This window comes from Poecilia mexicana, unplaced genomic scaffold (genome assembly GCF_051168715.1).
Source record: "Poecilia mexicana isolate PSO_F unplaced genomic scaffold, ASM5116871v1 scaffold_8, whole genome shotgun sequence".
Classification (NCBI taxonomy): Eukaryota; Metazoa; Chordata; class Actinopteri; order Cyprinodontiformes; family Poeciliidae; genus Poecilia; species Poecilia mexicana.
Genome location: NW_028263377.1, coordinates 12,085,589 through 12,101,771, shown reverse-complemented (window position 1 = coordinate 12,101,771; position 16,183 = coordinate 12,085,589). Strand labels below are relative to the sequence as shown.

General features: G+C 35.6%; 3 gene segments (V, D, J or C); all 3 read right to left on the bottom strand.

Moving 5' to 3' along the window:
* Positions 1-2,048: 2,048 nt before the first annotated feature.
* Positions 2,049-2,531, bottom strand: LOC106931179 (immunoglobulin heavy variable 3-53-like). The segment is given in 2 exon segments: positions 2,049-2,369; positions 2,452-2,531. Coding segments are annotated over 2 exon segments (354 nt in total).
* A 1,978-nt stretch (positions 2,532-4,509) lies between these two features.
* LOC148157985 (Ig heavy chain V region 5A-like) lies at positions 4,510-5,994 on the bottom strand. The segment is given in 2 exon segments: positions 4,510-5,785; positions 5,868-5,994. Coding segments are annotated over 2 exon segments (393 nt in total).
* A 3,121-nt stretch (positions 5,995-9,115) lies between these two features.
* LOC106931183 (immunoglobulin heavy constant mu-like) lies at positions 9,116-15,102 on the bottom strand. The segment is given in 9 exon segments: positions 9,116-9,758; positions 9,912-10,060; positions 11,162-11,491; positions 11,625-11,924; positions 12,021-12,305; positions 12,421-12,708; positions 13,387-13,460; positions 14,727-14,901; positions 14,989-15,102. Coding segments are annotated over 7 exon segments (1,446 nt in total).
* Between the last annotated feature and the right edge of the window lie 1,081 nt (positions 15,103-16,183).

The following is a 16,183-nucleotide window of genomic DNA, read 5'->3' as shown; positions in this document are numbered from 1 at the left end:
AGTGAAACACAATATATGGACTAATTAGAACTGAGGAATTTATCTGCTAAACCACATGTTGACGGATTCCTGAAAACCAGAAATAGAAACGTACAACAGAAATTATTTATCTGCATTAGTAGGAACTATATATGGTTGTTGTTCTGAGCAGGATTCAAATTGTTTATGAAATCCTCCTCTGTGTTTTTCACGTCTGAAGAGTTTTTGTGCAGCTCTGCTGCTTGTTTGTGTCACTGTGTATCATAGTCATTCCATCTGGCACAGTAATACACAGCAGAGTCTCCAGGCTGCATATTCTGTCCATTCAGAGTTGCTGTTTTACTGGAAGAGTCTAAGACAATGCTGAACTTGTTCTTCAGTGACTCTTGGTAGAACGTGTAATAAACACTTTTTATTCCAATCCACTCCAGTCCTTTTCCAGCAGGCTGCCTGATCCAAGCTGCATAGTAGCTGGAGAAAGAATAAGAGACCTGGCATGTGATGGTCAGAGTTTGGCCTGACTGCACAGTCAAAGAGGCCGGCTGTGTCAGCTGTTCACACTTCACCCCTGTGGATAAAAGAATACATTCATTCAACTGACATTGCAAATAAACTCACTGTGCCCATACAGTGTTTTCATCAGTGAGACTCACAGGATGCAGCAGCCAGCAGCAGCAGCAGAGCTACAGAGACCATGTTGGTGTTGAAGGTGATGGGAGTTTCTCCTGCAGCTCACAGCATCAGATCAAGTCTTTAAAGCAGAAAGTTAATTTGCATAATTAACCACGAGCCTGTCTGTTTTTCTGTATGTTATGAAGGTATTAAATGTTTGATTGTAAAACAATTAAATATTTTGTTTTTTGGACTTTCGTATATGGTGTCCAGGGTGTACCACGCCTCTCACCCGTTGACCACTAAAAATAGGCACCAGCCTCCCTTGAAACCCAGCAAGGAAAAGAGAGATAATGGATTTAAGGATGGACTGTTGTATTGAATGTGTAGGTCCTAAAGAGTTTTCATTTTTCTCTCCTTCTCATATGACAAATGAAAGAATTGTAATAAATCTTCCATTTGTCAGTAATTTCAAATGGCTTTATTGTTTAATTTATTTTTATTTATTTGTTTAATTATATTTCACATTTGTAGCTTTGTGTTGACATTTGTTCTTGCATTATAAGGAGCTGTAATCAAACTCCTGTGTCCTCCAACATTTTTTTTCTTATTATGCACTTTTGTTCTATATTTCAAAACTTTACAATACTTCTTGAACTGTGATATATTAAACCTTTTAATCTTAAGCATTAATTTTAACCATTTTATGAGGATGTCTTTCCTGTCCACCAAATGGTATTTAATCAGGGAGCAAAATCTTTTACAATCGTATGTATTCTTATTTAATTTATGTATTTGTTGTTTTTCATACATGAGTTAAACTAAAGCTTTTTATTTTAGTTTGTTGTGTGTTGAATTACGTGAGTCTCAAGGGTCAGATATTTGAAGAGGGTCATAAACCTTTTATTGATTGTTTTCTTAGTTGACTGGTGTTTTGCTTGTTTGATTTTTTGTTTGTTTTATTTTTCTTTTTTTTCAACTTCTGATTTGGTATGACATAATGTTTTGGTTCTTGATTTACATATGTGGAACAAAGAGGCTATTTTATATTGAAATCAAATTCAATAGATGTATTTAAATCTAATGTAATAGTGAAAAATATGTAAACCATTCAATAATCTAATTTCAGTGTTAGTTAAAATCAGCATGCAGTTTTTATAATTACATTACATGTGATACAATGAATAAATAAATTTGTCATAAAGTAATGTGAAGGGCCTGTAGCATTACTAAAAAAAGACCATGTTGAAAAATCAATTTATTAAAGCTCAAATAATTGCAGAATATAACTGTACTTATTTTAAACATTTTCAAAGCTGTGTAAAACATTTATAATAAATGCAAAAATGTAACCCATTTCCTGTTAAATATATTAATTTAATTGTCCAAAAGTGCCTCCTCTGGTTAAAAGTTATAGAGCAGGTGTTCAGGTCATGAGGAGTTTTTGTACAGCTTTGCTGCTTGTTTGTGTCACTGTGGAGCTCTGGCACAGTAATACACAGCAGAATCATCTGGCTGCATATTCTGTCCATTCAGAGTCACTGTGTTACTGGAGCCATCCAAACTGATGCTGAACTTGTTCTTCAGTGAATCTTTGTAGTATTTGCTACATCCAATGCATTCCATCCCAATCCACTCCAGTCCTTTCCCAGCATGTTGTCTGATCCAAGCTGTATAGTAGCTGCTTACAGAATAAGAGACCTGACAGCTGATGGTCAGACGTTGACCTGGCTGCACAGTCACAGAGGCTGGCTGGGTCAGCTGCTGACACTTCACACCTGTGAAAGGAAACCATTTAAAATTGCTACCAGCAAGGAATCATTGTGGTGTGATTATTGTATCACTCTTTGTAAGACTCACAGGATGCAGCAGCCAGCAGCAGCAGCAGCAGAGCTACAGAGGACATGTTGAAGATGATCTGATGGGAGTTTCTCTTCTGCAGCATCAGATGAAGCCTTTAAAGCAGGACACTTCATTTACATAAACACCCTGCCAGAACTTTTAGAGATCATCATAATATCTGTTCATTCAGTTTTTCAAGCAGTAAGATGCATTCTTTTGCTAAGTTAACACTCTTGGTTACAAAAACAAAATACTATGGTTGCTGTTTATTTTCACAGCTACATCATAAAACCTTTTGTGAACCATTTTAAACTCTTTAGTTCCTGTGTGACTTTTTCAGTCTAAACTAATGATATATTTTATTACTAATGTGTTTCTAATATTGATATTTCTATTTCATAGAAACAGTCAGAATTAGTTAATCTTTTGTCTGTTTTGTTGCAATCATTTTAAAAAAAATGTACTTTGCATTCAGAAAATATTCTTCACTCTTTGTTTTCTACCCATTTTGTGACATTAGGGACTTATTCTATAACTAGTCTGAGTAAAGTTTAAAAAAATAAACTAGATAATGTAGAGTAAAGCACTTTCAGTGGTAAAAATGACAGAAAACTAATGAACAAGGTGAATCTGTTGCTAAATCAATTGGTGGTCTTATAGTGCCTCTTCTGGTCATTTATGAGTACTGCATGTCTCCAAACTGTGAGTGTTTCTTCCTTTCTTGTGGTACAGCTCTGCTGCTTGCTCCCATTACTCTGCTTCTCTGGTTCACTATAACACAGCTGTGTTCTCTGCATTCATGTGTGGGAGGTTTAACCGTAACTGATGCTGAGACTCATCCACCACATCTTTAACTCTTTCCCCCTGCACTGTCCAGCAGGTGTCCAGGTCATAACAGACCTGAAAGTTGCTAGTCATATATTGACCTTTGTGCACAGTGACAGAGGCTGACTCTTGTTACACCTGAAACAATAACTTATCAAAGCGGCTTAATATTAAGTCATCAGCAAAGCTACTGATCTTTATGTTGATGTTGAGTTTCTCTTTGTCTGCAGCTGAATAGATGTAGCCAGTCAGTATTTTTGACTTATAAACATTCTGTTCATTCAAGCAAGCAAAGCTAGCCATGTCAAAGTAGTGTCGCTGATTTTAAATCCATTCTGTGGGGAGTAAAAACATATTATAGCCCTTTTTCTTGACTTGTGAATTTGACTTTTTATTTTATTTTATTTTATTTTATTTATTTATTTATTTATTTATTTATTTATTTATTTATTTTTATTTTGCCTACAACAAATCAAAGAGATTACAAAATGTATGAGTTTTCTTTTCAATGATATATATAGAAATATAGTAATTTTATAAAAACTTGACTCAAAGATGGAGTATAAGAATTAAAGAAAAAATTAAATTAACACAATTTCACAATATTTAGAGTATAAAAACCAGGAAGAATCATGTATAAAATGTGTTTGTTTGATAGTTTATTTTGTTTCTTTTTTCAGTTTATTGCCTTGATATCTACATTTAAATAATTAATTTATGTCATTCATATTTTTATATACATTAACAAACAAGCATATATCGTTGCTTCTAGTTGTAACAAATATATATATATATAAAAGTTTTATACTTGACAAGAAAAGGCATCATTCTCAGTGTCCTCCAGCGCCCCCTGTAGGTTTTATTAAAAATAACGTATCAAATGTTTTTGCACAGTCTGTCTGGTATGTTTAAACACTTTGTCTCTTCCTTTGTACTGTAATGTTTTGCAGAATCATCTGGTTTTCAGCTAAAGGGCCTCAGATGTGCCATGCTGTTACCGTCTCCTCTGCTGATCTCCACACATCCCCACAGACCTATAAGTTATATAACCAGAAACAGGTGAGCCAAACCCTTTTGACTCCAGAGCTTTTCCCTCATGTTGCCTGATCCAGTGCATCACAGCACGAAAAATGAAACCCAGATCCTGAGCTGGACAGACTTAGAGTCTCTCCAGACTGTTTTACTGGAAGGAAGCGACTCGACACTCTGTCCTATATTATCTTGTAACATAAAAGAAGGCAGACAATATAGTGAGATAATTATCTGGACATTTTATCCCTTTATTAATCATATAACTATGTTTAAAGCAGAAAAACTCACAGGGCGGTCAGGAAACAAGCAGATGAAAAATGTGTTCTTCACCGTGAAGGTGGAGGTGAAACCAATGATGGGCCACAAAAAGAACAACATCACTCAGCAAAACAGAAGCACAACCACAGATATTTGCATGAGACTATCAGTTCTCAGAGATTAACCGTTCACATTTCTCTGGTTCTTTGGTTAATCAGGTTTTATTTTGTACAAACACTGTAAGTAAAAGTTAAATCATGACATCCAAAGCTTTCAAAATAACCCATTCATTAGAGGCCATTTAAATATTATACAACTTTACCAAAATATTTAAGCATAAAAAACAAATTATTAAATATGCATTTGAATTTACTCTCATAAATTCATGAGCAAATATTTCTAACCACAACATTTATTGTATGAAACAACAATGCATATTTTTATCCATTCATCTCATCCATTGTTTAGTTATTTATTGGAAACTTGTTTGTTAAAGTTTTCTCTCAGCAGAACTTAAATTCAAAGTTTGGATTAAATAATGTTTTTTCTACGAGGTCAAAGGTCAGTGATACAATGAGGGTCAGTCTTTTCATTTAGAGCTGGTTTCTAAGGCCATTACATTTACCTAAATGTTTTTGAAAACTACATTAATATATGTTTTTGATGCCTTTGACTGCTTTTAGTTTTCTCCTAATTTCAGAGACATTTTTTTAATTCAGTCCGGATACTCATAAAAAGCTTCACATAATGTTCGCAAAAAATGTAAAAGATGATAAATGTAACTTCTTTGGGAGTTGTTTTTTTTTTTTTTTTTTTTTTTCTGCACTGATCAGATTTCAAATCTTCAGTGGTCTATGAGCTCCTCCTCTGGTGTGCTTTTCAAGTTCAGGCTGTGAAGGGTTTTTGTACAGCTCTGCTGCTTGTTTGTGTCACTGTGACTCTCTGGCACAGTAATACACAGCAGAATCATCTGGCTGCATATTCTGTCCATTCAGAGTCACTGTGTTACTGGAGCCATCCAAACTGATGCTGAACTTGTTCTTCAGTGAATCCTTGTAGTATTCTCTCCATCCAATGCGTTCCATCCCAATCCACTCCAGTCCTTTCCCAGCAGGTTGTCTGATCCAAGCTGTATAGTAGCTGCTTACAGAATAAGAGACCTGACAGCTGATGGTCAGACGTTGACCTGGTTGCACAGTCACAGAGGCTGGCTGGGTCAGCTGCTGACACTTCACACCTGTGAAAGGAGACCATTTAAAATTGCTACCAGCAGGGAATCATCGTGGTGTGATTTTTGTATCACTCTTTGTAAGACTCACAGGATGCAGCAGCCAGCAGCAGCAGCAGCAGAGCTACAGAGGACATGTTGAAGATGATCTGATGGGAGTTTCTCTTCTGCAGCATCAGATGAAGCCTTTAAAGTAGGACACTTCATTTACATAAACACCCTGCCAGAACTTTTAGAGATCATCATAATATCTGTTCATTCAGTTTTTCAAGCAGTAAGACGCATTCTTTTTGCAAAGTTAACACTCTTGGTTATAAAAACAACATACTGTGTTTGCTGTTTATTTTCACAGCTACAGGCATTGTTTTACATCATAAAACCTTTTGTGAACCATTTTAAACTCTTTAGTTCCTGTGTGACTGTTTCAGTCTAAACTAATGATATATTTTATTACTAATGTGTTTCTAATATTGATATTTCTATTTTATAGAAACAGTCAGAATAAATTAATCTTTTGTCTGTTTTGTTGCAATCATTTTTAAAAAAAATGTACTTTTCATTCAGAAAATATTCTTCACTCTTTGTTTTCTAACCATTTTGTGACACTAGGGACTTATTCTATATCTAGTCTGAGTAATGTTTAAAGAAATAAACTAGCTAATGTAGTGTAAAGCACTTTCAGTGGTAAAAATGACAGAAAACTAATGAATAAAGTCAATTTGTTCCCATTTTGCTAAATCAATTTGTGGTCTTATAGTGCCTCTTCTGGTCATTTATGAGTACTGCATGTCTCCAAACTGTGAGTGTTTCTTCCTTTCTTGTGGTACAGCTCTGCTGCTTGCTCCCATTACTCTGGTTCTCTGGTTCACTATAACACAGCTGTGTTCTCTGCATTCATGTGTGGGAGGTTTAACCGTAACTGATACTGAGACTCATCCACCACATCTTTAACTCTTTCCCCCTGCACTGTCCAGCAGGTGTCCAGGTCATAACAGACCTGAAAGTTGCTAGTCATATATTGACCTTTGTGCACAGTGACAGAGGCTGACTCTTGTTACACCTGAAACAATAACTTATCAAAGCGGCTTAATATTAAGTCATCAGCAAAGCTACTGATCTTCATGTTGACGTAGAGTTTCTCTTTGTCTGCAGCTGAATAGATGTAGCCAGTCAGTATTTTTGACTTATACTTATTCTGTTCAGTCAAGCAAGCAAAGCCAGCCATGTCAAAGTAGTGTCACTGATTTTAAATCCATTCTGTGGTGAGCAAAAACATACTATAGCCCTTTTTCTTGACTTGTGAATTTGATTTCCTTTTGTCATTTTTTTCTCTACAACAAATCAAAGAGATTACAAAATGTACAAGTTTTCTTTTGAATGAAAAATATATTAATTTTATAAAAGCTTCACTCAAAGTTGGAATGTAAGGGTTAAAGTAAGAAGTAAAGCCACAATTAAACACAATTTCACAATATTTAGAGTATAAAAACCAGGAAGAATAATGTATAAAATGTGTTTGATAGTTTATTTTGTTTCTGTTTTGTCTACATTTAAATTACTAATTTCTATGTATTTCATATTTATATATACATTAACAAACCAGCATATATCATTGCTTCTAGTTGTAACAAATATATATATAAAAAGTTTTATAATACTTGACAAGAAAAGGCATCATTCTCAGTGTTTAGCCCAGCGTTAGCTGTCCTCCAGCGCCCCCTGTGGGTTTTATTAACAATAACATATCAAATGTTTTTGCACAGTCTCTCTGGTATTTAAGCTTTGTCTCTTCCTTTGTACTGTAATGTTTTGCAGAATCATCTGGTTTTCAGCTAAAGAGCTTCAGATGTGCCATGCTGTTACCGTCTCCTCTGCTGATCTCCACACATCCCCACAGACCTATAAGTTATATAACCAGAAACAGGTGAGCCAAACCCCTTTGACTCCAGAGCTTTTCCCTCATGTTGCCTGATCCTGTGCATCACAGCAAGAAAAATGAAACCCAGATCCTCTGCAGGACAGACTTAGAGTTTCTCTAGACTGTTTTACTGGAAGGAAGCGACTCCACACTCTGTCCTATATTATCTTGTAACATAAAATGAAGGCAGATGGAATAGTGAGACAATTATCTGGACATTTTATCCCTTTATTAATCATAAAACTGTGTTTAAAGCAGAAAAACTCACAGGGCGGTCAGGAAACAAGCAGATGAAAAATGTGTTCATCACCGTGAAGGTGGAGGTGAAACCAATGATGGGCCACAAAAAGAACAACATCACTCAGCAAAACAGAAGCACAACCACAGATATTTGCATCAGACTATCAGTTCTCGGAGATTAACCGTTCACATTTCTCTGGTTCTTTGGTTAATCAGGTTTTATTTTGTACAAACACTGTAAGTAAAAGTTAAATCATGACGTCCAAAATGTTCAAAATAACCCATTCATTAGAGGACATTTAAATATTATACAACTTTACCAAAATCTTAAGCATTAAAACAAATTATCAAATATGCTTTTGAATTTACTTTCATAAATTATATTTGTCAATATTTCATGAGGAAATATTTCTAACCACAACATTTATTGTGTGAAACAACAATGCATATTTTTATCCATTCATCTCATCCATTGTTTAGTTACTTATTGGAAACTTGTTTGTTAAAGTTTTCATTCAGCAGAACTTAAGTTCAAAGTTTGGATTAAATAATGTTTTTTCTATGAGGTCAAAGGTCAGTGATGCAATGAGGATCAGTCGTTTTTCACTTAGAGCTGGTTTCTAAGGCCATTACATTTAAATATTTTTGGAAACCACATTAAAATATGTTTTTGATGCCTGTGACTGCTTTTAGTTTTGTCCTAATTTCAGACACATTTTTTTATTCAGTCCTAATAAACTCTTAAATCTCCTTTTGACTATTTTCCTGGAATGGACAAAAAAATTTTACTCTGTTCAAAATGTGACAGGAGAAAAAAATATGAAAATAAATATCAGTCTTTTTCATTAATTTTGTTTCCCACTGTCAAAAATAAAATAAAAAAATTATTAAAATTTGTTTCCAAGGTAAACATTAATATAATATTTTAGCCTGAGACTTGTGTGTGTGACAACAGGATGTGTTGGGGAGTTATCTGAGCTCAAATGAGGGGTGAAGACAATTTTTCATGCCTAAAAGGTTGATTTCTCATATTTTTAATGTTTCATCAAAAAGAGATTCACAAAATACAAGGTACTTCCTTTGCTGATCTATTGCTTGATCATTTTATGTCAGGTTGTAAGTCAGGAAGCAACTTGCACTGAGAGCGACAGCTGACATTCAAATGAAAGGAGTCAGATGCGTTTCTGCCGTCTGAAACGTTTATTAATATTTCTGGTGGTTTTCACCAAGTTTCACAGCTGCAGGTGTTTTCTCAGAGGTACACAGAGAAAGAGGAATCGGCTCTCTGAAGGGAAACTGGAAACCTACGAGGCTTAACTGATAACGGCCGTTCACGCTACGATGGCTTCAAGGGTCGGTAAACGAAAAAACCGATCTGGCAAAAAAACAAAACCTCAAAATTTCATGTTTGTATTTTACATATTTAATGTTTTCAACACACATAAAAATTAAAAACTACAAAAGATACCATAGCGGTGATTCTTGCTGCACGTTGTTGTCTCTAGCTCTAAAAAAAGAAAGCATCTTTTTTAAACTGTATATGGAAACTTATGTCACACATTAAGAGATCATCAATATATTCTATTAAAATAAGCAACATTACAGCACTTTTAGGATGGCAACACTTTGATAGCTAATGTACAAACATAAAATTACTAATGTGTATTTTTAAGAAAGCAGATAATTGTTACGTTTTTGAAGAATATATGTTAAAAAGCATAAACAGATCTAAGTGGAACTGCACAGCTTTGTGATGGTTCAGTCATTCAGATAGAAACGAAAAGATTACTGTGTTTGTCACACATTCCTCTGCTCTTGTTTCATCTAAAAAAGAGAAAATGAAGAAAGCAAATTAAAAATGTATACATCTTACAAAAATGTTGCAGTTCTGCAACGTCAAGAGGCATTAAGTTATTGTGCTTTAAAAAATAATGTATTCTTTCTGTTCTGTCAGCAAACAAGAGCCAGCAAATTTACCTTGTGCAGGGTGAGCATTAAACTGTATGACAGGCTGAATATGAAGAGGAACAGGAACGACGAGGCCGTGAACCACAGGCTGCTGTATTCGTCTTCATCATCACCACCTTTATCTTTGCCGCTCAGAGCGAATGTCAGACTGGAGAAACCTGATAAAAACCCAGCAGAGACCGATTACATAAATTCCATATGTAGAAATTTATTTACTAGTTCTGACATCTGAAGGTAAGTTGTTGTACTGAATTTAGGTTAAGGGTATTAAAGCAAAGGGGGATGTGCACATGTGTAGACTTTTCAGATGTTTGTAAAAAATCAGTCAGTCATTATTGATAGAAAACCATCTATCTATTATTAGGCATCTATTTTCTGTCATATCACAGTTATTTGATATTTTTAATTTAAATGGATAAGGAATATATTTTATATAAAAATAAAATACACTCAAACTTCTGGCTGTAATGTGACACAATAAAAGTTTACAGGGATTGAATAATTTTGGAAGGCACTGATTCATGCAATAAAGAAAAAATATTTCTGAGTGCAAAAAATATGCATAGCTTATTATCGCTGCCTAGCAACAAGAAGGCCCTGGACTAGAATCTCATCCTGGGGTCTTTCTGCATGTTCACCCTGTGCATGTGTTGATTCTCTCCATACACTCTGACTTCCTCCCAAAGTCCAAAAACACGACTGTAAGTTTAAGTGGGTTCAGTGTGTGTATGGTCTTTCCTGTGGTGACCTGTCTGGGGTGCGCCTGACCTTTCACCTCATGACCAAGAGGCACCTGCCACCCTGTGGCCAAGCAAGGATAAGCAGGTTTAAACAATAGATGGATGGGTTTTGCTTGCACATATGCATTTTGAATCTCAGTTCTTTCTCATTGGATCCATATAAAGAAAAAAATACTGTGACGATAGGTTGGCTGAAAGTTGACATTGTAATTAATAAAAAAAATATTGATTTTATTATCATTCCCAAAATTTTAAAACTCTGAATATCATCTATTTTCTCCATTGTTATTTACTCAAAAGCAGGCAACAATTTCCATGCAACATTTATTTAAAACATTTGACAGCTGGACAGTTTGACAGACACAAATCGTTGTTGAAAACTGAACAGAACAACAAAAAAAACAAACAAAATGACTTGTGAATACTGACAAAAGACATAAATTTCACAAGGACAAAACATATTTGCAAAACTATGTCACGTTTAAGGTTGAATAGAGTCGCCACACTCAGCAGCGTTACCCATGGCCTGAGACACTCCGCTGGGTTTCATGCGATTCCCACGGCCGGCAGGCCACACGTTGCAGTAGAAGACGTATCCTCCGCTCCACTTCTCCCTGGTGGTGGTGTGAACACTTACAACTGAGTAGCCATTTTTGGTCTTTCTTGGTGGAAAGTCGGTGCCGTCATAATACACTGAGCTACTTTGTCCGACATCTTCAGTCCAGGCGATATAGTAATCCTGAAGCACGTCACTGGAAACCAAACAGACCAGAGTTACCTGAGCCGATGCTTCTTGGCCAATATCCTTCTCTGGAAGCACGTGGACTGTTACTTTTGGCTCTGTGCCGTCTGGAAAAAAAAATAGTTTACTGATCAAGTTGAAACCATAAATCATTTTATTATTTGGTGTTAAGACAGAAGATAGCCCCTTGCAAAATACTAATATCCCCTCTATTATCCGCTCTATTTGTGAGTAACAAACCTCCATTGTTGACAGTCAGGTCTTGAATAACTGGTTCCACGTCTTCTGCTACAGCAGAACATCTCACTTTGCTCACTGTCCTCCAGTCGGAGGAATTAAAAGTGATGATGCTGTGTTTGCTGTACTGCATTGTTACTTCCTTAATGTTGCTGCTCACACGTTCTCCATTAATCTCCCAGGTGATTTCAGTCCCTGACACAATTTCGTTGTCCCGTCCGGAGACGACACACTCCAACTCTGCCTGGTTGTTGCTGAACATTTTTTTAGGACTCAGAGGGTTCAGTGTCACTGTGATGGGAGCTGCAAAACAGAAATAAATGATGTAAATGCAAATCACATGAAAGATTAGATCTGCTCACAAGATTAAAATTTGTCAAAATCTGAAACACACTTTACCTTTTGAAGCTTTCCTTGTGTAAGTTTTTCCAAGGTGAGTCACTTCACATGCGTAAACAGCTTCACTGTCCCAGTCGGAGCTTTTCAATTTTAGGACGCTGGCGGCTGAATACGAGTCTCCGAGTTTTTTGGGAGGCCATTCATTGTGTCCAGTCACCTCATTGCCATTCTTTTTCCATTTGACTGGCAGATTTTCAGGACAAAAATCCTCAATGACGCACACTAGTGTCTGACCGTCTCCAGTTGTCACTGAGAGCAAAGTCAGTTTTGGGGGACAGGAGGCCCCTGAGCAAAAGAGGAAGAGCAGAGAAGAAATGTTTAAATGGCATAAAAAATACTATCAAGAAAAACCAGGATCAAATAGGATTCAAAATACTACAACTAATTACAAACTACTTACTTTTTGCATTCACAGTCTTGGTGCCACCAGGATGAGTCACTGAACATTGGTAAGACTTTAGATTTGCTTCAGATCTGGACATCTGAACCAAACTAACTTCTGTAAATCTGTTGTTTGCTTCCACTGCAGGATAACGTTCAGAATCCAGCGGCGCTCCACTCGCATCGCTCCACTCAAAAGAGAGACTCTGTGGGTAGAAGTCAAGAGCCAGGCAGCTCAGGGTGACTTTATCTCCAGATGCAGGACTGAACCAAACCATCGGGACCAGAACCGGAGGAACAGGCGGTTCTGTCAAGACAAAAGTAAAAAAAAAAAAAAACATAAGGAAAGATCTAATATAATTTAAGAAATATTTACTCTTTGATTCCAAATTCTAATATTTACAACTTATAAATATTTAAAATTGTGCTGATAAACAACTTTAATTCTCCAATAAACGAACAAGTAAAATAAAATAAAAAGATGCATTCTACATCATTTTCTTTCATTTAAGATTTTACATTTTATTTGTCCAAAATAATGACATATAATTCTTTACACTGTTAATAGCTTCCAATAATCTTACTCTCCTATTCAGTTATTCCAAACAAAATTTTTATCTATCAGTAAATGTAAATATATTTTTAAAATCCTATATGGAAAAAAATTACAGAGTATTGTGTGTGTTGATTTTTTTGCATCAGTTTATGTTTTTCTTTTATAAGTTAGCATTGCAGCTTTTTCTCTATGTGTGAATTTACACACATTGTAGTTAAATCCAAGTAAAATAATAAAAATCTGCTGTTTTTAATCTCATATTTTCTATTTTACTATTGTAATAGGATTAGATGATTTAATGTAAAAAAAAATAAAATGAAATACTTTGATAAAACATGCTGAGCATGTCCTTCAGGTATTTGATAATAAAATAATTGGATAACAAAGTAAGACAAGAACATAATCTAATATCTAAAAAATGCAGCTTACCTGAGGTCACTGTGACCTTTGTCCCTTCACCCCAGTAATCTAAGGCATCACAGTGCTGCCTTCTCATTCACTGTCTGAACAAAAACACCAAGCATATTAAAGCATGTTACATGTTAAAATGCAGGTAGAGAAAATACAGAGCAGATATATTCTAACATCAGCAGGACATCCTGGTGTGAGTCTTTGAATTTGTGTAATTCAATTAAACTTCATCACATTTAATTATGTGCAGGAGCGACAAAGAGAGAAACTTTCACATCTAAACACACAAACATACTTTTTATGATTTTGTGAGCTAAAAAGAAGTTGGTTTTTTTCCTTCAACACATAAACTAAGCAGCAACAAGCTTATCTTTCATTTTATTTGGGAAAAAATTATGATTTCTTTTGTTGTGCATTGACCTCTTTGTTTTGGTAGCTTTTTGTATTGCCATGTTTCTTAGTGGCATAGCCTCCTGCCCACCACTGTGATAAACCACCACACAAAAACCACCAGGTCAGATCTACGTTAAACTATACAGAATCTTCTTCTGGAATAGAAGAGATTTTTATGCTTTTGTGGAAAGAGAAATGTAGCTGTTTGGGATATGACCGCTGGAAATAAGGGGTCAGATTAGGCTCAGGCTTTGCTGGGAGAAATATTAAAACAGCTGGATGAATATTTTCCTGCCAGCGGAACCACTATTCTAGATCTATTGTCAAATAAAAAAATTTGATTGTATAGGTAGTTAAAAACTTTATTCAGTTTGAAACTTTTATTAGAATAATCCTGAGAAGGAAACTAAGGATTAGGGTTGGGTACAGTGCTGTGTAGAAATGAAAAAGGAAATTATCAAGCCATCCATCTGGTGATTCACCTGTTGCACTCTGTCATCCCTGAAAGTCAGAAAACAGCTCCAGATGTGCAAAGAGAAAGAGATTAAGTTCATTGTGAATTCTGACAATTTAACACAGAAGCCAAATTTTAATTGTGAAGGGATTGTAACTAAATTATGATCACCAGTTGTTTTTTTATATATCAGCCACAGTTGCTCTTCTGACATTTTCACTCGTTCACAAACAACATTAATCGGATCTTTTTCTTAATGTTGAGCTGATTCTTTTTGTGCACTACATTAAATATAAATGAGAACATGCCACAGCTGTGATTTCATGTCTTGTTTTTCTCTGGGAGGTTTTTACACTGGCGTTGTGGCGTTTTGAGTCACTGTGCTGTATGAGCACAGAAGTACAGGGCAGAGTCTTCCTCTGTCAGACTCCTGATGCTGAGGTGAGCAGAGCTGCTGGACGCGTCATACAAGAGAGTAAAACGACTTTGAAAGGATGAAGAATATTCTTGCCTTGACAGTGACCGTCTCCCAATCCACTCAAGAGCTCTGCCTGTTTTTTGCCGGGTCCAGTGAACAAACTCGTTAGCTATGTCAAATCCACTCACAGAGCAGGATATCTTTGCCGCTTCTCCGGGCTTTTTCACCACAGAGGGCGACTGCTCCAGTTTGATCTGGCCCAAGACTCCTGCAAGTAAGGAGAGGATGTTGGACAAAAGACTAAAATCATAAAAACACACAGTTATCCGGCACAGAAAAGGATTGTGTTTCTCACCATGAATGGTGACTGCAACTAATAGAGTTCTGATTTCTAGATTTGTCATTCTGCGTTAATGCAAGACCGCTCGTTTCTGGTTAGCGTTAGCACTCCAGACAAAAATAAACCAGCTTCTTGTTGTTCTGCCACAGTAACTTGCTGGTTTTAAAAGCCCTTCCCCTACTGCTTTAAATAAGGGAAGTACTCCTAAACTATTTACATTCATATACAATTTACAAAAAGAGGAACATAAATGGTATCTTTGAAAAAGCGGCATCACACAAACAAACAGGAAGGATGACACGGTTTGTTTGTCATGTTAAATGATTTTGCTCCATTGATGATTAATTGACCTTTGTCCTAAGCCCATTGACTTAAAAAAATAAAATAAAATATGAATATTTTATTCTAAAAGATAAAATAAAATATCTATAAAGACAACAAGAAGTTGACTTTATAGCTGTAAGTATCCAAAAACTTGTTGTCCTCCTGTTGACAGGACCAAAATATCTGACTGTAAACATCAGTAGACAGAGTTCTGAGCTCCCTTGAGAGTTTTTCTGCTTCGTAGTAGAAAAAGGCCTAAAAGGCATGAAGTTTTTAGGAAACAAGCAGTTTGATCACTGTGCAGAGAGAGTCGAGAGGCGAGGATGTATCAGATTAATGGATGGATGTTGGGACATTTCTGTCCCAGTTCTTTCTGTTGCACAGTATTTAATTAAATCAGGACTATTTTTCAGTCAAATAACATTACTATAGCAGCTGATAAAATAATTGGCATTAGTGATTTGTTGAATCTCTCTGCCACATTTTACACTTTTGATCCCAACATTTAGATTGCTAAACTTTGATCCATTTGTTTAATCATCTGTCTTTTTGCAATTATTGTGCATTTCAGATCATTTATTTGTCTGTTTTTATTACTCTGCTACACCTACTATAGAATTATTTACCAGAGAAATGTCTACTAGTAAGAAATTAGACATTTAAATTACTCTATAATTTTCACTAAAATAAAGTTACTATTAAGTGGAGAATTTTTTTATTTTTTGTGTAATGGCTGGATTAAAAAATTGTGCATTGTTAGTTTTTATCAAGGTCCTGCACAGATAATTAAATTAAATGAATATGATTGTCTTAGTTGATATTTCGTCATAATCTGGCTTTCTCGCACCGTCCAAAAACACGACTGAATAGCCCTTGTGCATGGCTG